Source organism: Vidua chalybeata, chromosome Z (assembly GCF_026979565.1).
Source record: "Vidua chalybeata isolate OUT-0048 chromosome Z, bVidCha1 merged haplotype, whole genome shotgun sequence".
Classification (NCBI taxonomy): domain Eukaryota; kingdom Metazoa; phylum Chordata; class Aves; order Passeriformes; family Viduidae; genus Vidua; species Vidua chalybeata.
The window spans coordinates 53,601,672-53,625,150 of record NC_071570.1 but is presented as its reverse complement, the minus strand read 5'-3'; the positions used below and the strand labels follow the sequence as shown (position 1 = coordinate 53,625,150).

The following is a 23,479-nucleotide window of genomic DNA, read 5'->3' as shown; positions in this document are numbered from 1 at the left end:
GAAAGCATGTACAAGCTGAATAAAATTATCTACTAACGCATGAGAAGCTCTTAAAGATCACAGATTGAAGAATAGGCAAGATTAGGACTCCGCTGATGAGCCGAGTAATGCCTATTTCCTGTTTGCAAGGATCAGAAGATGAAGCACATGAATTTCATCCTGAATTCACAGTATTTCTTGCTTGATATGAAGTGTAGCATATTTGTCTACAATAAAAGCAAGAAGTCTGAAAATAAACATATTCACAATCTTCCAGCTGAGCAAACAAACTCTGGACTTTACAGTGGCATCAGATCTCTGATGGTGATGTAGACTTTGCATTTATGAGCAGTACAACCTTTAGCATAAGGTTCACAACCATTTACACAGGACAGTACTTGCCTTGATTGTCAATCTATTTAGCTGTTGTCCCTTATGAAAACAATTTGATGTGACTGCAAGCAACTCGAGGACATTTTTTGTGTCTTTAATTCTAAATATACTATTCCTGTTAAGGACAAAGAATGACACCTGAAGTTCAAATGCTCAGGCATTCCAAGTTCTGTGAAAGCCTTTCTCCTTTCTAGCCCTTTTTGATGCCTAGAATTCAAAGTGAGTTTCCCTGATAGAAATATAAGTGGAAGTGTATGTTGGCATTTTACTCATATATGGTTAGGCAGTTTTTAAACACTAGTAGGATAATAATTGTCTCTGTTACGTAAGCCTAAATGATGACTGACACCTTAAAAAAATGAATGGAAGGATGGATTAAATTGAAGGGGATAAAATAATGTCATCAGGCATTAATGTCAAACCCATGCTATTTGAAAAAGAAAAGAGAATAAAGATGAAATTAATTGCATTTTAAGTTACACTTCAAATTTAGCAACTGAACATGAAATTAATTTAGCTTAAACATGACCCTCAGAAAAAAGCATGACTATTACTTGGTGCTGTCTTTACTTTCAGTCATCATAAATTGCAACTTTCCATATTTTCTGCACAGTCTCTCTCTTGGCACTTACTTCTGAATGATTGCAAGCCTCCTTTCAACTGCTTTAACAAAGCAAACTATGTCTTAGACACATCTGAGATTGCTGCTATGGTTATTTTCTTTGCCTGTGATTCTTACAATGTTATTCTGCTCTGTGTTGATGTAGTCTCTTCTCTGTGGCATTGTATACAGAGCATTTGCCCCCAGTTGCAGTATTTTATGACTCCTCATGGATTTCAGCTCTAGCAAGATCTTTCAGATAAGATTCTTTGCATCACCTATTTACTTAGTAAAAGCTCCCTAGAAACATATAAATCTAATATATTGTTTTCTTTTAAAACCTTCCCCTTCTTTGTTTAGGATTTTACTACAAAGCCTAGCAAAACCAGTGAAGGTGCATCAGATTTTGGTATGCCAAGATCACTTCTACTGATCCTATGTAATTCCTCCTTGTTTCTCATTCTATTTGCTCTATGGAAATGCTACCCTCATCAGTAATTTGGACCATGTATTTCTAGTCTCTTTATACAGTACTGGTATCAATAGGATCAGGAGTCCTAAAGGGCTACAGGAATATAAATAAGAATTAATAAAGGCAGTAGGTCTGTATTACCCAGTTATAGCATGTACATCATACTAAACCTGACTTAATAAGATACCCATTAAGTATATTAATGAGTATCTTCCTTGTCAAAGATACTCATTAATATACTTACTACATGCCAGCTGACTACATGCCATGCCTTTTGTCCAATCACAATCCTCTGTCCTCTTCACTTTTGCAATCCACGCTGAGCTTTCTGCTGATAGCAGAATCACCATATCAAAGCTGACTAACTAGAAGTTACTACAGGGGATTTTACATTACAGTAAACCACATCTGACAGCTGGAGGGAAAAAGCTGGTGTTTCCCACAGCACACAATGAAAATGTGGCTATGGAATCTGGATTAAGACCATGCCTTTACTACCACTCACAAGTGCTGAGACTGAAGGTTCACACTGCTGCAAGACATTGATTGCAAAACTCTAGGGTTCAGACTTCAAATGCAGTCTAGCATGTACATCTAACATTCTTGTCAGGGCCCAGTTTTACTGACAGCCAGAGAAGTGCTTTCAACTCTTCAACCAAGGGTTTATCTAAGGCAAATAAAGCTTAGCACTGGCTGCATTTTCAGTTAGAACTGAAAGCAGCATTTGGTCAGTAGAGAAACCCTGTAGTACTCTAAGTAAACGCCTCAGGCATTGTAATTTGATACTTTTTTCATAAGGTTTCGAAATACCTTTACAAGACTATTGAGTCACTCCTGCAACCACCTGGAGGGTGCTGTTGGTGAGAAGGGAAGCAACACTGTGTATCAGTGTCTCTGCTGAAAGTCACCTGGCATTTTTGATTGATACTGGACTGGAAGTGAAGTGCAATCTTAAGTGGTGTAGGTGTCACAAAATTGTCCTGCTATACTTGCCTGTAGCTGAAAGAAGGCAGTTGCCACATTTCTTGCTCACTTCTCTTGGGATCCACTGAGGGAGAGAGAAGGTGCGCTTTGCAGACATATGGTTCTGGTGGGAAATTTAGCTCTGCACCAGAAAAGGCACAACAATCCTCCTGCTGCTCTGCATAAAATGAAAATCCTGTAAGAATTTAAACAGGCATTTTGTTCATTTGGCTCTCTCAAAGGTGGACATACATGACCACCAGGGAAGGGGAAAAAAATTTTAAAAATGTTGCTTGAATAAAAAAAACCTCTCCAAAACAATACAGACAGAGGCTAGGGAAATGATGCTGTATAAATGTGGGTTTGCATTTGTCACTGTTTACTGGGAGAGATGCATAACCTTGCAAGACTGATTTTACTACTCATTTTATAATGAGTAATAGGACAACAGCTATGTTATCTCACCAAAGGGTGATCTAAAAAAACCTTTGCATTATTTATACTTCCATGTATTCAATGAAATTTGCCTGGCTACTATTGTCTTCAATGGAGTTTGTCTGCATCAAATCTAGAATTTTATTGCAACATTTAAATTTCTGATCTATATAAGAGTAGATGAGCAGGTTTGTTTACTTCTAATTAGTCCATAAGGTTTTTAGCAATGTTGTGAAAATAAAAACTATGAAGACCATTTAAGTGATATACATAAATGTGAAATTGATTAAATAGTGTCACACATAGAATGGGTAGTCATAAGTGAGGGTGAAGTAAACTTCTTGAGAAATGAAAGCTGGGTAGGAGAGACATGTGGGACAGCACAGGACATAATGATTTACAACATGAAGACAGCATCTCTTCTACAGAGGAACCTATAAATGACTGTAGTGTTAATGAATGTAGTGTTAATGACTGCAGACTGTCAGAGAACCCTGACAATTGAATACGCCCTGATGACTGGGGTTCTGGTAAACCTTCAGTGGTCATAACAGCTAAAACACCCCTGGACAGTTTATCCCAAAATGCATAAAAAACTTTTTGCTGAGCAAGGGTTGAAATCTGATTTCCTTAAATGTGCAGGCTTAACAGCCTGTAAGGCTGATGGGAAACATCACTTTAATAATTCAGGATGAAAGCTACCAGTTATGTTCTTGTTCTTCACCTGTGATGTAAATACAAAAGTTTCATGAGAATATGTGTAAAAGTATATGAAAACTGCTGTATTAAATCTAAGGTTATTGCAAATGAAATAATATTTCTGAGATAAAAGAAGTTATGCTGCAACAGTCATCAGCTCTGGTCATACCTATGTAAACAACAACAGCATGAGAAAACTGCTTCTCATTCCAGCCAGGAACTAATTGCCTTTTAATTTACTGAATTGCATCCATAACTAGATCGTAGCGGGAAAAAAAATCCCGTGTCCCCTTGACACTTCATAGACTTCCCTGCTCTACTGGTACAAATTAAAGACCTTCTGAAGAAGTTTTTTTTCCCTTAATTTTTCTAGTTTTGGAAGATGGTGAAACCTTTCAAGAGGTATTGTTTACTCTAATGGAGTAGAATCTTTGCTATTGTCTCATCTTTCAGATTAATGCCCTTTTAACCCCTACTTCAGGGATCATGCTTTAAAGCTTCTCAATTTGATTTTGATAATTTATGATTCTTTACTTCAGCTAGAAATTTCATTCCAACATGGCACAGACATAAAATAATCCCTAACTACCTTTATTCCCTACAAAAGTTACCATTTTTGCAATTTGTTGTGTTGGAACAACAATAGTAGAGGAGCTGACAAATTTCTCAGCAGCCCAACTTTTAATAGCTTTACCCCAAGAATACAGGCATCATTAACTGTTTTCTCCATATAAAATTTCTGCTCAATACTGTCTACTTAGGTTGTACTATGATAGAAGGAACAAACACAGTCTGTTCTAAATCCTGATGTCATTTGTATTTCTTACTAAATTACCAGAATCTACTGAATTATATTCTAGCATATATCTGAGACATGGACCCAAGATGCTATCAATTCACACTAAAAGCTTTTCATATTTTCTGTACTCTCAGAGAAGTGAAAACTGAGCAGTGTTCTAGATGTTTGAGGTATCTTCTTATCCACAGAACGATGCACCACAGTGCTTTAACTTGAATTGATCATACCTTTTCAGCTTTTAGAGTGTAATTCAAAATACATTTCTGTATTTTATAAATCATTTTATAAATCATTTATAAATCATTATCACTACATAATTAAACAATTTGAACAGAAGTTTTCATAAAATCACACATTTTAGACATTATTATGCACAATAATTTATGACCTTTTTGTATATTATCCATGAAGTTCTATAAAATAATTTCCATATTTTACCTTATTTAACTTACATAGGTTTACCTTATTTTTCTCTTTTTCAGGACTCATCCCAGAAGACATGCCGACAATGTTAACTATGCAGTTAGAATCTACTTGTTTTTCACCTCTTTTTTCTTATAATCTAGCAACTATTAAATTTCAAAAATAACAAAGTTCAGATTTTGCTACCAACAAAAAATAAGACAGTTAGAAACTGCTACTCTATGTGCCATGTTCCTATTTTAGACAGTTCTCTGTATTTTTGGTAAGACCAGGCTATCCACATTTATTATCTGCACAAACATCACAATTAAGCCTTAGATGAAGTGTTCTCTGTTCTTATAGCAGAAACACCTCATCCTCATCACTTTTTTCAGGATTCATAGCAAAGAAACTGTGATTGTTTAGAAAGAAATATAAACTTCCAAAAGACATTAAAACCTTCAGCATGAGAAGATTTAAAATGAGATCTTATTAATTTTTGATTCACCATTTAGAACTAATAAAAACTATTGTCCCTAAAGCCAGATTGTACACACTGACTTCATTGCAACTACTCTAATAAGACTAGTTCATCTACATGAGTGATCTTCAAATACTGCAGCTAAAAGATGCCACTTGAAATTTACGCAAGGAAACTCGAATCTTGTCCACAGCTATTGTATACACTTAAGAAACTTTCCTTATTTATTTTGTTCTTTCCTAGGCCTAACAATCTCTTTGAAGTTCATTTCAACAAGAGAAGTAAAATTTCCACATTAGCAAAGCAGACACTTGAAATAACATCTATTTCATTTAAAGCAAAATTCATCAAGCTATACCCAACCAACTGCATCCTGTGACAGGACAATTGCAACTCATTGTTGCATCCTGGGACTGGGTTTTAGGGGTTCTTATTTGTGTTAGCTAGCCGAGTGCTGTGTACCCCCACGCTTCCCCTGTGTCGTTCCCCCCACCCCCCGTGGTTTTTGGCCCCATGCTGCCTGCCGTTGGGCTATCCCCCCCCCCCGCTCCTGTGACCACTCCCCCGGTCCAGCCCCAGGAACCCCCATGTCTGCTGCCCCATCCCCATGATCCCACTCAGCCCAAGGCTCTGTGTCCGTCCCTGCGGGGTTCTCTGGTTGGTCGCTGTCCTACATCATCATCGCGTCACCCGCATGGATTGGAGGGGCAGCGTCTGCCCTCCCTATCACATCCTCTATATCATCCCGCTCCCTCCCGGGTCCTGGGGCCATTTCCCCCATGTGGAGTGGGAAGCGTGGGTCACTACCCCCCCACTGCAGCTCTCAGCGACAATAAAGCCTTCCGGCTTTCCTCGTGGGTGATCTGGACATTCCTTCCCTCTTTACCTCGGACCCTCATGCAGGCGACGGAACCTGGTAGACCCCACCGGTGTGCCGGTGCCAGCGGCACGCGGGAGAGAAGCGGCCGACCCTGGAAGTCTGGGGGGAGGCGGTGCCGGAGGGCAACGGAGCTGCCCCGGACCGGGGAGAGAGAATACCGCAACTTATCCATTTTATTTGTAGCAACGTAGGTTTGGCCTACATGTCTGCTTCTAACTGTTGGTGGGTGGCTTTGCAGGTAGATTCTGCATCATACACTTTGCATCATACAATAAATGCACCACCTCACCACATAATGCTGGATCTAAGAGGAAAAAAAAAAAACTTAAAAACTTTTAACAGGTCCTCATATTTGCAGTCAGAAGAATTGATTGTCATAGTTTTATCTTGTGTAACTGCAGAAGCTTACAAAGGTCTGCAAAAGCTATTCATCTCACAGTCCATAATTATGCATCTTTCCATATCTTCTCACACTCCTCCTTACCAATTCTACTGAACTTTAAACTTTTGCTAACTTCATTAATCTCCTTATAAAGCAGGGAAAATTTTGCAAACCACTCCAAGGCCCTAGATGCAAAAAGCCATTAAGAAAGTGGAAGTGTTGCCTACAAAAGCAGTTCCACTTAGAAACCATACAAGGAAAGTGTTCCACCTGTAGCTGAGATCACCTTGCTGATGAGCATCTGAGAGATCTGCCTGGGTGGGCACTGACAACCAGGCATGGCAGCTTCAGTAGGTATAAAACACATGCAAACACCGACAAGCTGCACAGCATGGCAAAGATGCCGTAGGTCTCCCTATTTCCTCTCTATCCTGTTCTGAGAACAATCACAGCAGCTATATATGTATCCATCTAACACACTATTGCAGACCTACCTAATGTACACAGGGAGCAGAGGATACACTTGCTCTGGATTTATAGTCCACCTGGCCCACAGTCTACTACTGCTGCCTAGTAAAGTCTCATTGGAAAAACACAGATTGCTAATTGAGTTGAGGCATCCAGTTCAGTTTCACTTGCTTGACTGAAAACACCTCTGCATTTGCCCTCCTTTGTAACATGCCGTGTCACTATTTTTATGAAAGTTTCATATATTTAAGTGCTTCGCAAGATCAAAATGTAAATTGTTCTCAGTTTTTCATTGTTTGCCTTTTTTGGTTCACAGGGTGGTTTTGGGGTTTTTTTGGTTTGATTTTTTCCCAATTTCTCTAATACATTAATCAAATTTCTTTGCTATCATACTCTCAACAATTCTAAAGGCATTTTTCCTTTTGTTGTAATACGTGTAAAGATTCTCCTCTTTTCCAGCAGTGTGCATCTTTAGAGTTTAAAAGATGTCACTTGACACCAATGACCCAACACAGCAGTAGTTACAATTTCAATCACCAATACAACTTGATGCCACCAGCAGACTGTACAAAGTCCCCTTCCCAGGCTGGAGTACAAGGCAGGGCTCAGCCTGAGCACTCCCATTTCCATTGCACAGAAAGCAATTCCTGAGGCAGAAGTGGGAAAATAGGGTTTTTCCTTCATAGGGATCAAGACACCAAAGTAGGCTTCCTTGGGCCACCAGTTCCACAAAGCCAATATTAATTCTTCAGTTGTCTGTGTAACTACTCTTGTATTCACAAGTATTTCTATTTAATCCCCCTTCCATCCTTTTTAATAGGGACCTTACCCAAAAACAAACACTCAGCAGTATTTGGCCTTGATCACACTAATACAATGCATTTGTTGCTTCAGATGCTAAGGAATTACATTTACCTCTTAAACCAAAAAATATGGGTTTATTTTACTACATCCATTCAACAATTACCTTTGTGTGTCTTTTAATTAGCTCATCGATTGCTCCTATTGAAATAAAAATCACTAGGTCTGTTTTTTAGGGATTTTACATTTTCCACAACAAATATTAACTAGTTACTGTACAAGTTTCAAAAGAGTGATTGGATTTAAAGAATGATATTCAAGACCTGTAAGCTTTTTGGTAGTACAGGTTAGGCTAGAAGAGAACTCATTATTATATTTACTGTGCCATACTTCATATTCCTCAGGTCCTTTATAAAAACAAAACATAACAAAACAAAACACAAGCCCCAAAAAACCCAGAGAAATTCAAGCATCTGACTTCTTCCTATTGCTCCATGGTTTTTTTTTTTTTTTAATCTCAAACATTACTTTAATGTAATTAGTGGTTAGGCTTTCTATTGTTTTACCTATCATAACAGCAGCTACTTGGCTCATTTTTTTTGTTAAGAATGCTTTCTGTCTCTGAAGAAGTTTATCCCAAATTCATTACCATGACATCCTGATTGGAGCCTTTGCTCTTCCAAAGCAGCTGCAGAACTTACAATCACTAAAAAAAACCAATCAGAGACATGAAGGTATCATACATACATTTTACACATCTACCAGTTGTGAAAAAGAGATGGCAACATGTGAAAATGGTATATATAAATCCATTCTTGAGTTTTCCATGGAAGCAGTGAAGTGACTTTGTATGAGGGCTCTGTCCTCATTCTGCAATCCCTGACCTGCAAGGTGGCAATAAACACAGCTTCTCTGTCCCTTTTCCTAGTGAATTTATGACCACATATTGTTTTCTCTGGCATCAATATCCAACACAGAAAGGAGTAAAGGCAAATACCCCAGAAGATGGCAGATTTGAGCTCAGCCAACAGCCTTTAAAAAAGCCCTGTGAGTCATTCCTCTGCTTTTAGCCTGTACCTTTCAACTCCACTGCGAACTCTGTATTTAAGGAGATATGCATTTACCACCTTTTGCAAAATATACTGGAAATCTTTATCAATCTTTATTAATAAAGGTCAATAAACTGAAACCTATCAGTTTTTTTTTAAATTATTTTTAAGCATTTGTAAAAAAATCCTTAAACGTTACAAAAAAAAAAAAAAAGAAAAGAAAAAAAGCCTTTTCCCCCCCCTCTGGACATAAAATGTAAACTTATTATAAACAAATATTCTATCAACCTATCTGCTCAAAAGGGGCAACACTTTGATACCATTTGATTATGGCTTTCAGCCCTAATCCCAATATAGCTGTTTTACCAGAGGCAGATATTGGGACTGCATTGCTTATAATCAATGGCAAAAATTCAGAAGCAAGTATGTATCTTATTGTTGTATATAGTACATATATGACATTCATTCAGCCTTTCTCATTCACAGGGACATTTACACAGAAGTTAGTACAAATAAGAGTGGCAGAGTCCAGAATTTGTTTACATCTAATTTACCATAGACATGCCTAAATTTTCCCAGTGTTACAATATATTGCCTTACTCCCTGCCCAACTTTGATCAAATGGTGCAGTACAAAAAATTAAAACCAGACATGAAATACAATTAATAAATATATATTGAGCATGCATGACCTAACAATTGCTGCATGGTATCAATGGTAGCAAGAGGTCTTACTGTGCAAATTTGCATAACATAATTCCACTTCAAGCAATGGACTGCTATGAATAATATGTTATTATATTTGTAAGAAATAGGATAGAAAACTATGCTCCAACAAAAGAATTTTAAGAGTTTAGCCACCATTATGTCTCTTTGTGATTCATTTTAAGAAACAAAATTCATAACAGAAGATCCATTATTAGTACTGCTCCAATTACACATGCCCAAAGATGATCAAGATGATCTCTTAACATTTAATGAAAGACTTTACTGAGATTTCTGAAGCTATGAATTATGTCAGGGTGCAATTTGTTTCTCCATATTTCATTACACAGCTACTAAATTTTTGCCTAAAGAAGAAGAAGAAGAAGAAAACTCCATTTCATAGGAATGAGAGACGATGGGTATGGTCTAATCAAGCATACACTCTACAAGACAGCAGATAAATATTTCCTTATGACTACCAAAAGTTGTAGGCTTAATTTCATATAATTAACAGCAAACAAAATCTCATATTCAATGAACAAATTCACTCACCATGATTCCAGTAAGTAAACAGACCCCTTTTCCACAGTATGTATTTGGTACCATATCCCCATATCCAATGGATAGAAAAGTTATTGAAATCAACCACATTGCTCCAAGAAAATTGCTAGTAACATCCTGTTGGTCATGGTATCTGAAAAGAAGAAGAAAACAATTTCTTTACCATGAAAACATTTGTTAAACTGTTGTTGTCTCAGAAAAAAAAATGCATTAACTGATCCATACAACAATTTTTGTATACAATCTCATTTTAAAAGCAGTTGTAAGGAATTAAATATAATTCAAATACAATTAAATGAGCAGTAATGAATCAGAAGGTATGAAAATAATACCAGGAGTAGAAATGGTTTATAATTCAGTATTATTGCAAAGTAGCAGAAATCTCTTTGTTTTTAACATAATCTCTTCACCAGAGGTATAAGTCCTGGTAATACTCTGCAGTAGCATAAAACACCAGAATATCACAGTTGCTGTGGTCTGAGGCAAATATGAGAGTCAGAACAGGTTGTATGCACAACCAGACAGCAGAGTACATCTTCAATTCCCTGGCCTGACTGCAACTCTATGATCAGAAATACAATCCTAAACTAACACATGCTGACTTCGACATCCTATGGCCTTCCTTCTCCTTCTACAAGTTCAAGGTAAATAATAAAGTATGCCATTGTATTTCTCATCATCAAAAGATGTTTACCTTAAATATAGCAAAAACTCCCTTTAGTGTTTAGTCAGCTATTATGTGAAATTTCATGATGTGCCATTTCTTGACTTAATTTCAGTATTATAGTAGAATATGTTCATTTTTCCCTTCCAAAAACTGCCAAATTCAGATTAATAATCTTATCTTCGCATGACACATATACCGAATAGAAGGTGAAGATACATTTTATATTTAAAAATCTGTTGTCACCACTCACTCTGTGGTGGGCCTAACAGCCTAAAGTAGGGTGGAATTTTGCTTCCTGGACAGGGCAGCTCTGCCATAGAGACTATCTGCAGCAGCCACTGCAGACTCAAGGTTGCAATCACTCCTGCAGCTGCTGTGAAGCCTCAGGTTAACTAAATGCTGTTAGATTCCCCAAGAGTATTATTTTAGCCAGTCTCTAAATCTGTGTCTCACAGGGGGTCACAGAGGGCCGTTTATTTAATTAGTTCACAAATCTGCAAACAACTTGCTTCCCACAACTGAAATAACTGCTTCTGTTTCCTTCCTTTCAGGACTGCATTCTCTGTGACAGACCAAGAATGCAGAGCAAGCACACAGGCACTCTCAGGAAATTTCCTGTTCTCACACTTGTAAGATATTCACCATAAATTTCTGCGAAATACTATCTTCAAAGTCCCACTATGCTCTGACGCTTATAACAACATAAAAGCTCTTTGACTACAGAGACCACAGCAACCACTCCAATCAAGTCTGTTCCACACTTCACCTGGATTTTCCTCTCTCCTGGTGTCAGTGTTGTCTCTCACATACCTTATGCAAGTTTTTCTGTTTTGCCTAAAACAAAACCTAGAAAAATGTAGTAAAAGCCCACATTTGGAGGTCCTAAGGACATAAACAATGATAACCACAACAGCAAAGAGAATTAAAACGACCACAGAGCTTTGCATATAGCAAAACACAATCTGACATTGTTTATTTTTCTAGACTGCACTAAATGTTAGGGATTTTAGTCTCCACTTAACAAAAGTAGCAAGTAACAGCTGTGAAATAAATATATGGATACAGAGAGAGAAACACAGTTGTCCCATCCAGGAGGCAAGAAGAAAGCCTGCGTACCTATCATGCAGAGTATCAAGTAAGAGATATGATAGGGTCTGGATGAACTTCACAGAAGGGTACTAAAGCTACAATACATTCTAACGTTAGCAATTCAGGCAAATATTAATAAATACCCCCATAAATATTTATAATACATTTCTTTAATGTCTCCCTTTGGATTTTGAACCTGGTCATTTCCATGCTTCATATGACTCAAAATAGAACATTCAAAGACAGCTCACTAAGTTCCACAAATAAATAACCCATAAGGAATATCAAAACTACTCTCTTAAGTCTTGAACAACACGGGGAAGGGATAATGGGAGCCTTTATCTGCTTATCCTCCTTTACCCATGTGAGAAAACATATAAGCCAACCTACACATAAGTTCTTTAAAAAAGTTGACATAAATTTTAAAAGGCACAGCAGAAGTTTTTCAAGTTTCATTGGAGACATGGAGACAATTAAGGCTCCCTAGATGAACTATTCATTAAAGCTATCTACATCAATATTTGTTAGCACAATTCAAGGACCTGTTTAAATGTTTCCATCTTGTTAGGTCAGGCCTCCTGGATTTCCTACTCAGAGTATTTCACCTAGTTATGATTGTAAGGCTATAGCTCAGCAATCAAATGTTGCATGCTTAATTTAAAAATCATCAGTAGAACTTATTAATGAATTTACAGTCATTAAGAAACAAAGGCTATTTCATGTCCTCCCTATTGCTGCAACTGCTCAAGCACAGTAAAGCATGTGATTTAACTAATTTGCCTAATTTAATATTTAAAAAAAACCAAAAAACTTTTTCTCTTACAACTGTACATGGAAAGCTGAAGGGCTGAATTCTCAGGTTAAAAATCTCTAAGTACAATTGAGACAGTATAAAAGGGTATCCACACTCATGCTAATCCTATAATTTCTTTGCCACATTTTTAAGAAGGTGGTTTAATCTTGTCTCATATATTTTGTAATCTCACTTCAGATTTTTGAATCTCTGTGGTTAACAGTTCTGGTACATGTGTACACGCTTTGGATTTTCATAAGATCACAGCTGTGTCAGCAGAGATTTTCAAGGACTTTACTAAGTCACTAGTCACCACTATCACTTGGGACTCAAGCCTGAACCAGCAAAGCCAGGACAGTCTTCTGCTACTCTGTGTCCACAATCAGGTAAAAAAATTATTATTACACCTGTATCAAAGCAGGAAAAGCAGTATCTTAAGAAAGTAGTATTGCTGAATCTTATTTGTGCAGTCATGGAAATGGCTAAAAATTAACACCAGAGGTATTTAAAATTACTTTGTTTTGAGGAAGGGGAAAGAAATCAACCCACTGCCTTTAGACATGTTTTCAAAGTTATCCCAGCATCAAAGAGTGAACTCCATTTATGCAGGGAATAGCAAAATAGTCACAGCAGAAGTTAAACATTCTCAAAACATTCTCATGTTTTTCTATAAGAGCATCTCTAATGTGTGGCACTACAAGTCACCAGAAGACCTCATAAAAGCCATTTCCACAACTGTATCTTTCACTTCACCATTGAGATTATCCCCAGTAGAGCCAATTCCAGTGGACATTATAGAGAGCAGAGAAGCCAACCACACCAGCACTGGAGCAGAGCTGTCTTGCTCACTGTCAGTAATCACAAGCCACTGCAAACTTCTCCTCATTCCAGCTGGACTGTGAAAGACAGCTTGGGTGTAATACATTCCGATATTCAACTGTAGTTTTCCCAAAGTATCCATTCACTCTACATCTGAAACTTCTGAAATCCAACAGGAAAACACTTTACCATGAAAAGCTAGGAAACCTGAAAGCTCAGAATTAAAGAAATAGAAACAAAGATTTCCTTTCAGTGAAGCGTTTCACACGAAGCAGAATCTTGTCATTAGCAACCAAATTCCAAAATGGAAGAGTTGTTGTCATTAATTCTTATTATATAAAGGGTTTTTTAAATTATTTTTAAATTAGTCATGGCAAATATATTCATGTAAATATTTAAAGCCCATTATTCAATAAAAAGTTGTATAAGAAAGATCATGAATCACTTGAGGATAAGAACTAGTATTTAACTGTATTAAAACTGCATCTATATATAGTTTTATTTTCTTGATTACACCCGGCCTCACACAGCTGCAGAATAAAGGATCATTTACAAAAGCTATGTATTCCTGCAGTGTACAAAAATCATTGGCTGAAGTCACACAGGCATAAGAATTATTTATCATACTTCTTTTCTAATAAGAGACATGTCAGCAGGCAGGCAGTGCTGCAGCTGGAACACACTATTCACCAGGCAATCATCATCTGTGAAACACCACTATCCAGTTCTCACCCATCAGCATATATAAGTCTTGACACCACTCTATTTAAACCAAAAATAGCTGAATGATTATATTTGTGAAAAAATAGCATGGCTCAATTCCTTCTCAAGCCAAACTGAGTGGGAGTTTTACAACTCATCTCAGAAAAATAAAAATATACTCCTCAGGCGACAATACTGCAGTGGCCTGTTTGTCAAAGAAATATTTCAAAATTTATATCAAACAGTAGTCTCCTTCTGCTTTCACTATTGGTGTCATGATTTTACGTACTGCTTCCCTTCCATGTTTGTATGTGATGAAGTTTCATTTAATTGGTAGAACATCTGCTTTTTAGCTGCACATAATTATCACACATTCATATCTGGACATCTAAGACACATTCATCTTAAAAAGAGATTAATAAAAAGTAATCAAGTATAACATTAAGCTTGACCACTGGTGCATCAATACACACAGCAATTTCAATTCAGTTACTCTTGCTTCCATGAACAGTTACTCTTGCTTCCTGATAACTTTGCTATTTTTGGTTTTGCCTTCTTGAACAAGTCAAGGAAAGAACTAAAAATTATTGAAAAGATGACCATTTCTGTAGGGAAGAAAATGGACTGCTTTTACCATAATCAAGAAGAAAGCCCTGGCAATGGCAACTCAGGCTGAGTTTTTTCTTGTCAAATGTTAAAATCTTTTAGACTATTAACAGCTGGAAACAGGCTTATTCCAGTAAATCAGAAACTTATCAAGGCTCTGTTGAGAAACTGATTGATCTAACCACCTATTAGAGCTCCCCCACAGTATCCGACCATTCTGTTATTAAGTGTCTATTTAGTCTTAATTAGATAGTTAGGACTGGCAGCATTTTATCTGTGATGATAGCAGAGATGTCTTTGTACTCCTTCTCCTTCCTCCTGTTTAAAAGAAAGGATAAAAGAAATCCATAATAGCACATAGAAGGAACAGTGAGGCTGACTCCAAATATGATGAAGTCAATGGAAGAAATTTTGCCTGCCTTGATAGGCTTAGGATCAGAAGGGCAGCTTGGAAAAAATGTATGCTGCTCCTTAGCTTTTTTCTAACACTTCTGTTTATGTTCCCCAAATATTTACAAAGAGCAGCAAAAATGTTCTTGTCACAAGAACTGCTTAATGAAAGTGCAAAACACCACAACAAATGCCTACATTTCAAACAGACTGACTCACAAAAGTAGCAATTGTGAACCCAATCAAAAGTAATGGGTAAGAGTCAGCTGATTGGATTGCTCCTGCCACAGTCAAAAACGTTCATGATTTTTCTGCTAAGAGCATTTTCAGGTTACTTACGAAAAGCTAATTAAACCAAGAAATGTGAAGTATTCTATGTAATTAGCATCTTATTTGCTAAGATGAATGAAAAATATAATCTAAAAGAAAACAAAAGGACATAGGGGAGAAAAATCAACACAAAATCAGGGGGGTGAGATAGTATGTTTTAAGAAATTGTACCATTATTTTTAATATAAATTATAGTTTAAATATAAGGGTGAAGACATAAAATTACCCCTAGCCTCTGTCAGATATCCACCCATCAATGCTTGAGCAAAAGCTAACCCTTCAGTAGAAAAATAAGGATTAATTGCCAATTTAATAAGGGTTCCAAGATTTTATTTGTCATCCACTGGTGGAGGCCTTGTCTTCAATGGTGCTGTAGAGAGCTAATGCTGTGCTAAATCAGTATACCTGTCTACAGCTGCAGTAGATGGGAAGATTTTCCATCTTTTCAAGAGAAGCCATTCAGTTAGAACCAAAAAAGCTGCTGAAGCTCTTTAAAAGGAACTTTTTTTTTTTTTTAAATTAGTGCTAAGAATGTTAAGGAGAATCTGTTGAATCAATTCTGTAAGTATTGGGAAATTGGGAAACATTTAAATTTGTGAAAGACAGCAATCCACTAGAAAGAATAGAAGTAAAGCTAGAAGAGCTCAGAATTAATGCCTCAAAAAGTAATCCTGCAAATAAAGTGGTAACTTCAGAAAGTCTTGACTATATGAAAAAAAATAATGTGTCTTATCAAAGTTTCCAGAGAGTTTAAGGAGAATTTTTTCTTGCCTCAATTAAGAAACACACCCACCTCTCCTCAAGCCCCAGTTTTGGTACTTATCCCCCTGTATAGGCATATTCTTACTCCCACTGTGTTCTTTTCAGCAGTTGCAAGCTATTTTGTTCCTGCAGTGGCGTAACTGAAGTTGTGACTTGTTGTGACTCAGCAGAATAGAGAATATTCCTAAAGCTTTTGGAAAAAGTTGTACAAAAAGCCCTGAGCTTTGCCTACAGATGTGTTTTTTAAACATATAATCTGACTGTTTTGAAAAGCAATTAGGTTCACTGTGCCTAAACATAGCTCATTTTAATAAAGTTAAATGTGCACAATGGAACAGAAAGTAAGGCATGTAGGAATACCTTTGTGTCTCTCAGAGGTGAAAGCTGGGACTAACAGTAGCAGCTGTCACAAAGGTTCCATGACTGATTCTTCTAATTTCAAAAAAACTTACATTAATTATTCTTTGTACAAAATTCTACTTAAGTATTTGGACTAACACATTTTATTATGCTCAGACCATCTTCCTTCAGAAAGATCTAAATGTTGTAGAGCAGGCTCAGGAATTTAGCTTTTCTCAGCTCTGTTTCTTTACATCTGATAATATTCTGTCAGAAATAAACAGAGTTTGCGCATTTCAAAGGAGTGCTTTTAGCTTTTAAAAACTCAACTCTCTAGCCTTTTGCAGTTCCTGTATACACACCCAGACTCTGCCGAATAATTAAGCATGCATCACATAACTCAAGCTTTAAGAGGCAAAATCAGGCTCTAATGGTTGGTGTTAGTTTCTGGATCGGGAATAGCAATCAAGTTTCTGGATCGGGAATAGCAATCAACACCAAAAGAGTATGGTATGAATAAGTATCCTTACTTATGGACTTTTTCACATGTATTACAATATGCTCCACAATTTCATGATCACATGTCACTTTTTGGTCTTCACAAAAAACACACTAGTAGCTTTTCTAATGCAAAGGACAACTGGTCACAGCATAAAATATCTTACTGGCATAGCATTTTTGGCCTCATTTTTTTGGAAATGAAATATCACATTTTAAATTTTCATAGCTCTCTGACTCACTCTTTGGATGAAGTTAAGATTTTTTGTTAGAGGTGATGATTGTTTTGGTGGCCTTCACCTTGCGAGCTCTCAGCTTCCAACTTCCCAGTTTGATTAGCCTGTATGCCCAAAGCTCTGACTAAAACCCAATGAACTCAAAGTCCTCTACAAAGACAAGAATGTTTAAAAATAATTCTCTTAAATTAGACATAAAGAAATTGCATAACATCGATATTCTTCTTTGCCAAAAATAGTGTCATATCCCAAAGAAACAAAATAGCCTCTTAAACGCATCAGTATCCATACATGAAACAACATGGAAAAAATTCTTAGTGAACAAGGAATACATCAGGCTTTCCACAAAGCACAGGAAAAATTAGTAGTTGACACCATTTTTTTTACTTTAGGAGCTTAGTGAGGAGAGCACTGACCATGGGGAGTGAACTTGTTGCCAGGCTCCTCTTAAGCACAAAGGTGATTTACATCAGCATCCTCATCTCACTGTTCTACCTGTTAGTATACAGGCTGTCAAGTATCTAAAAAGATGTTTTTGAAGCTATTTGAATTTAAAATCAAATATAAAATGATTCTTTAATCTAGTGGAGAGACATACTGTCTGAAAAGCTTGAGACAGAAGTTGGATAAAAGGAATATGTATGTTAAAATCCTTGACATGCCACATTTTGAGTAAACATTAACTCTGCTTTGAAAGCAAAATTCAACAAGTAATCCAGAAAGGATAGGGACTGCAAACACATTGACTATTAGAAATAAAATCTGAAATATCCAAGAGCTGCTCCTTCCGTAGTTCTATATATTATCTTTATCATAAATTGTTCTCTAAAATAAGCTACTATAAATACGCAGTTATTGTGATATTAAAATATATGAAAATTAAATAAGGAAACTGAAGTGAGATAAGTAAGCTTGAGGGAAAATGTGGTAAAAACTCCTGTTTTTCAGTACTTTTTAATCTTATTTTAAAAGACATGCCTGCATATTTACTTACACCCATATTTTTCACAAAGTCTAATCACTAAAATTTGTTAATACAATAAGAAGGAATTTTATTTTTAAAGTTTGCTTTAATTTTTCAAGGTCCACAAAAACACTGGCTAAAGCTGTGTTATGATAGAAATATGAATCATTCAAAATCAAAGACTTTCTTAATGAGCTCTACTGTGAATCATTCATTATATTCACTGCCAACTAATTCTAACCCTTCTAAAATTTTCCCTTATCTTGCATTTTGCATTTCTTCTGGAGATACCCTGTTACTATTTTATACCTAAACCCCTCTCAGGAGGAGGAAAGGTTTTTATTTTTTTAATTAAGATTATTAGAATCAACTGATATCTAAAGATTCTGAATTAGTTTTCTTAAGAAAAACTTTAGTAATAATGTTTTAGAAAGTAGAAACAGAATTAATCACTACAGACTTTAAATGAAACATACCCTTTTTTTCTGACATGAAACAGCAGAACTAGGTAAAAGTTAGCCTTTTATGGAGGGAGAAAACAGAAGGAGGTGAAATTATATAGCAAAGATTATGCTGAATTCTTCAAAAAGATTTTCTGACAAGCAGAGCACTCTGAATGCATTTTTCACTAATGGAACTAATTTATCGTCACAAAATTTATAAGTTCTGTAGCTGATGTATTACCTTCTATAAAAAGAAATTAAGTAAAGCTCATGGTCATAAAGCCTGATGGTTTGGGGCTTTCTATACAAATTTCATTAGGATATCATATTTGCATATTTTACCAATATATGCAAATTCTCTAATTTTACCAACATAGGCAAGCTCTCTAATGTAATGGACATTGGGAACAGATGACTAAAATAAAATAAAATAAAATAAAATAAAATAAAAGCCAATTCCCTTTCCTTTAGAATTGAAAACAGAATGCTGGATTCATCAAAATGTATATTCTGGATAAACTGGAGAATAAAACTGGTTTAAATAGGACTGCACCTTACAAATAAACATTTAAAAAAATCTAGACAGAATTTATTTTGTTTAGATCAGAGCAGAAGCCTACAGTCAGTGTAAATTTCATTGAGTTACTCAGAAATGGGGACCAGTTTAACACTGTATCAGAACACTGCTGCAGCTATATGCTTAACTTAAATCAGCCAAGCTGAGCTTATTCTTGATTATATTTTAATTTGTTTTATAACAAGGAATGACTGTATTTACAATGTAGCTTCTGTAAGTCACTGCTTGAAACTAAACAGATTTTACTGAATATTTCTAATGACAATTCCAAACGCAAAGTCTGTATACTTTTGAGAGTCAGCTGAAAGTAGTACCTGATCTCACTAACAGTTCATTAGTGAAGTACTGGGGACTACACATTTAATGTTCTGAAACATAAAGTATAAAAACATAACTATGGATTGCTGTATGGGAAAAGAAACAAAGAAAGCACTTGTAACAAATATTTCCCACTCACTTTTTTACATATGAAACTTCAGGATGAGATTGCAAATATTTAAGGAAAAAAAAACAGGGCTCTCCCTTTTGAAATTTTGTTCTCTTCATGAAACCAATCAGAAGGCTAGGAAAATACTTTGGAGTAAATTTTTGTGATTAACGTAAAGATGTTCATTTACAAGAATTGAGAAAGGTAATCTACACAGAAGACATTCTTGTGACTATGTCACCATATGTCTTACAGCGGGCTGAGTTTACACAGACCAGTTACAGGATGCACTTCTGTCACAAGGTTCTCAAGGGAAATGCAAGTTGAGAGAATAAAATGTAATAGGGCTACATGTAGTACTTTACTCTGGCGTGGTAATAAAGGAACATCATCCTCATTTGCTTATACAGACCTCTGCAGTGTCACATTTGAAGACAGATGTGTTGCCCACCTAAATGCAACCAAAAAGAAAAGGCTTAAGAGACCTTCACCATAATATGTTAACTATACTAGATGCAATTATGGTTTTCTTTGCTCTGTTTTAGGCCTTGACATGTTGTCACCACATTCTGTTATACTGTCAGTATGAGATTATATGTAGTCTGAACCTCGTGCTTTTCTCCCCCTCTTTAGCCATTAAAAAGAGTAAAATTTGACATTTTGCATGTCAGGAAAAAAATTTGCATTTTCAGTTTGTTTGCCATTTGCTTTCAGTGCAGAATAACTTTTGTAGTGACCATCCTCATTTTAATGACAAACATTCACCAAAAACAAAGGATCTTGTACTATTTTCTCTGAAGACTATGAACATGACAGAACGCTTTCTAATGATATTTTTTTTTTACCAAAACCATTTTGTTGCCCGATATTTTGGTCTTCATTCAAGACTTTCTGACTGCATTTTAACTGCTTTCAATGAAGCACTGAAGAAAGAATGAAATTCTGTGCTCTGAAGGAACTTGAGCAGATGACATTTTCAGAAAAAAATCCCCACATATTTTCACTCTGTTTTTAATGGAGGGGAGTACCTGGTTGGTGTGGCAACAGAACTTACCTTTTGCATTATCTATACTTGAAGCATGTGTCTTAGAGTCTATATGTAAAACATGTTGGAAGAGTCTTTTAATAAACCAGAAGTTATCTAATGACGATTGTTTACACCAATGGCAAATTCTATGGCAATCATACAGCAGATATATGAGTTATCTATGTGACTTTCATGCTTCAACTCGGTTCCTTGCTCAGGATTTAGACAGGCAAGAACATAATCAGGGGTCATGCTTAACTAAGGATGTACACAGTGGGAACATTCAACTTTGGGGCTGCTGTCTGTAACTATACTGGCTTGTTAGTACAACTAGATTTAATTTAAACTGTTACTAATTATTCATTTTTCAGAGTGTTGAATGCTTCATAAAGGCTGTCAACATAATTGGCATTAAATTACAACAACACACAGGAAGACGAAATATTAAATGAACTTGAAATCTAATTTACAGTGCTCTCTTAGCCCTAGAGATGAGATGAGTTGGCTGATGGGACAAATACAGAGAAAGTGTAATATGCACAAGCAGGTCTTTTTCTAGTAAGAATGGTGATCTCAGGGAGCTATTAAGCCTCCTCCATTTAACTGTTTGAGTTGCAAGACTTTACAAATTCAAGAAAAACTCAATCCAGTTGAAAAAAAAAGAATCGCAAGCATTTTTAAGAACTCCAAATGTGACTGGAGAGCTACAACTTTTATGTAATTTTAACTGTTTCAGCTGCCCTGCTTCATAAAAAGTATCTGAAATTATAACTTGAAAGCAATGCAAAAAGTAACAGAACCAGATAATTATTTGAGATTTTCTTCCCCCCTCATTTAAAGGAGTAATGAAAACTTTCTTGCAGGTCAAAGACACTTTATTCCATTAGCAAAAGTCCATGACTTTAAAGAATAAACAGGTCTGAGATCTCAGCATATTTGATTTGGAAAAGAAAAACTAGACACTGTAGATATTTGTCTCATTTGAGTAGAGTACAGGCCATGTTATACCTAATCTGCATCTCTGAAGCTACAAAACTTTCACTTTAAAATTTAGAAACCAGCAGATGTTGTAGATAAATAGGTAGGTAGATAGATTAGATAGATAGATAGATGTATACACAGAAAAATTTTCTGTAAGAATTCAACTACATTTGAGTCTTACCTTTTAGAGAACTCAAAACCATGATATGACTAAAGAAAAATTGTCTTTCATATTTAAAAGAAAAACCTCTTGATTTTCTCTAGATGCATCCTTTGAGTTCCAATTCAGTTGTGACTCCCTTAAAGGGGGAGAGGAAAAAGAATTCCAACTATATGGATTAAAGATCCCTGGAAAATACATGAGATCTATAATCTTCCTTTTCCATCATGTACAGCTTCAGTCAGTTTATCCTCCAGATTCTGGAGTCCTGACTAGAGAAGTACATGTGGAGCAGCGGAATAGCCACAAGGACTTCAGCAGGGAATGGCTTACCTATTCTGAATATCCTACCCAAAAGCATGAGAAAGAAAAATGTAAGCATGCAGAATTAACAACATTTCCTCTATTTTCATACCTCTCACATGGTTTCTCAGAATGAGCATATCTAGATTGCATGTCTACTTGTACAATAATTTAAAACAATATAAAACACCAGCACTGCAATCATACTTTAGCAGAATCCTTTGCTCACTAAGTTCAAATAAATTTTGTTATTCAGAATAGGGACATCACACCAAGCAGTAGCAGTAAACATGATTCTATGCATGATATAATCACAAAGACCTTAAATGACTGTGGTCAAGGTCACAACAGAATTGTAGGTTGGATTCTCTAGCTCATGTTATTTTCAACAAATAAAACACCTTTTTTGTCAGTAAATAATGCAGTTTTTCACCAAAAAAATGCACTGTTTATTGCTTTTGTGACTTTACAAATTATTTGTATATATTTACCATACTTTTGTTGGTATAATAAAACCATCACTCCAGTGTTCTATACTACCAAAAACGCCACTGCCACTTACCTCAATAATGGAAGAGTGCTAGGGTTGATCCTACTAAAACCATGCTAATATTATTGTAGTCTAGATTTTTGCTTTCTTTTGAGAAAGAAAAAAAAAAAAAAAAAAAAAAAAAAAGAAAAAAAAAAAAAGAAAATAAACTGATAGAATGTGTAATTACTGGTAATGATTTTTGTGTCCCCTGCAGATACTAGCTCAGGACATAGCATCTGCTTCTTGGTATTATCTGTGCTAGACGTGATTTTCTAAAAATCAAAAGAAATCATAGTCCACATCAGAAATACAACCACTGAAGGACAACAGTGTCCTGCTGAGGTACACTGACTGCATCAGCAAGTCGTCTGCCTCCCACCAGACAAGGAACAAGGAAGGCAACTGATGAGATCTCCTTGCAAGGAGAAAATACCACTCTAAAAGCAGTATTATTAAGAATTATCATGCACATTTTTTTGTTAAATCCTCGTAGGCTTGGGAAAGGAAGAAAATTAATGCAGAAGGTATTACTGAGAGCTGACAAGTACCAAGGTGTTCAATTAACTAAATGTAACATATAATTTGCCTTTAAACACCTTGGAAAGAATCTACTGTGAAAGACTGCAATATAACATCAAACAGTCAGGGTTACAATTTTAGAAGCTCATTAGTCTGAAGGTGTATCGTGATTTTCTGAAAAGATGAATTATTAAAAACAGAGTTAAAAAGAAAAGACATTTGGGCATGAATACTTGATCTGAAATC

General features: G+C 36.0%; 1 protein-coding gene across 5 annotated transcripts in view; it reads right to left on the bottom strand.

Annotated features, from left to right (window-relative positions):
* The window catches only part of KCNN2 (potassium calcium-activated channel subfamily N member 2), a 68,856-nt gene that overhangs the window by 12,875 nt on the left and 32,502 nt on the right, over positions 1-23,479 (bottom strand). For all 5 annotated transcript variants that reach the window (XR_008428749.1, XM_053932663.1, XM_053932664.1 and 2 more), the window contains one exon: positions 10,061-10,202. Coding sequence is in view for 4 of the 5 variants with exons in the window: in XM_053932663.1 (XP_053788638.1) it covers positions 10,061-10,202 (142 nt within the window). In the remaining variant the exon portion in view is untranslated. The remainder of the gene's footprint in view (positions 1-10,060; positions 10,203-23,479) is intronic.